At 42.2% G+C, this 1,234-nt stretch overlaps 1 protein-coding gene across 1 annotated transcript in view; it reads left to right on the forward strand.

Moving 5' to 3' along the window:
- STON1 (stonin 1) overlaps positions 1 to 1,019 on the forward strand; it is a 16,035-nt gene extending 15,016 nt beyond the window's left edge. The window contains exon 3 of the mRNA XM_008068677.2: positions 578 to 1,019. Within this exon, the coding sequence (XP_008066868.1) occupies positions 578 to 652 (75 nt within the window). The 3' untranslated portion in view covers positions 653 to 1,019. The remainder of the gene's footprint in view (positions 1 to 577) is intronic.
- The last annotated feature ends 215 nt before the right edge of the window (positions 1,020 to 1,234 follow it).

A 1,234-nucleotide genomic window follows, 5' to 3' on the forward strand; every position in this document is an offset into this window, starting at 1 on the left:
CGAACCCGCGGGCTCAGGCAATCCACTCATCTCAGCCTCCTAAAGGCGCAGGATTACAGGTTGAGCCACCGAGCCCGGCTTGTTTATTATTTTTAAAAAATTTATTTTAAAGATGTGGGGTACAATTCAGCGTTAGGTATACAAATGTTCATTATTCAGGTACCCTTGTTGATGAGGTGTGCCCTTCCCTCCCGACAGTTTCCCTCAACTGCCAATCCCACCCTCCACCTTCCCAGCAGTTTCCCACTACTGCCAATCCCTTTCTTACAGTATTATGTAATTGTTCAAGGTCTGCTTATGAGTGAGAACATGTGGTACTCTGTTCGTTTTTGTGATCGATCATTGAGTATGATAGTCTCTAATTCCATCTAAGTTGATGCAAAGTCCATATGTTTGTCCTTTATGGCTACATATTGTTCCATTGTGTATAGGTCCCACATTTAAAAAAAATCTGGTCCAGCTTTCATGGGCAGCACGGTTGGTTCCATATTTTTGCTATTGTGAATAGAGCTGCAACAAACACGCGTGCTGTTCCGCCTTATTTAATACTCCCCATGTTGTTGCTTTTGTATAACAGTTTGAAATAGAAAAGAAGTGGATTAACATCGATGGAGAAGACCCAGATAGAGTTGGCGACTGTGCGACTCAGTAGGACAAGCAGGAGTAACTTATGACGACCCACTCGTCAAATGCACAATTGGCAGAAGCCTCACAAAGCTCTGCTGCTGTAGAGTGGAAATGACTGTGGAAGGGTGGGCTTATCACAGGACCAGTGATTGTGTTTAGACCCTAAGCCAAACAATCTGTGTTTTATACTTTTGATTTGTTTTTGCCCTAGGGGTTTGATCTAAAGTGTGTCTGTAATTTGCATGGTGTTTTGCTTCCTATTGAAACTCAAAGGCTCTGTTATTTGTCGTGTGACCTGGCAACCAGTTTGGTTTTTGACTACTCAGCGGCTGATTGTTTTGCACCCTGAATTACGTAGGTGCCACATTTATTATTCCCATCGCTTCTTGCTGTGTTAGCACCTGTACCAAGGTTAAGGCAATCAGAGGAGACATAAACCAAAATATTTAATTTTCCCTCTTCCTTGCCTCTGAAACGTGGCTAGATGTAGAATGATGTTGAAGCTACAGGCTAAAATGGAGACCTGAAAGTATCCGTGGTATTGAATTATTTATCTTCCTATCCTCTTACCCCATTGATAAATAATCATTGGCTGTATTTGGTACCT

This window comes from Carlito syrichta, unplaced genomic scaffold (assembly GCF_000164805.1).
Source record: "Carlito syrichta isolate Samal-C Ts95f unplaced genomic scaffold, Tarsius_syrichta-2.0.1 Scaffold311472, whole genome shotgun sequence".
NCBI lineage: Eukaryota > Metazoa > Chordata > Mammalia > Primates > Tarsiidae > Carlito > Carlito syrichta.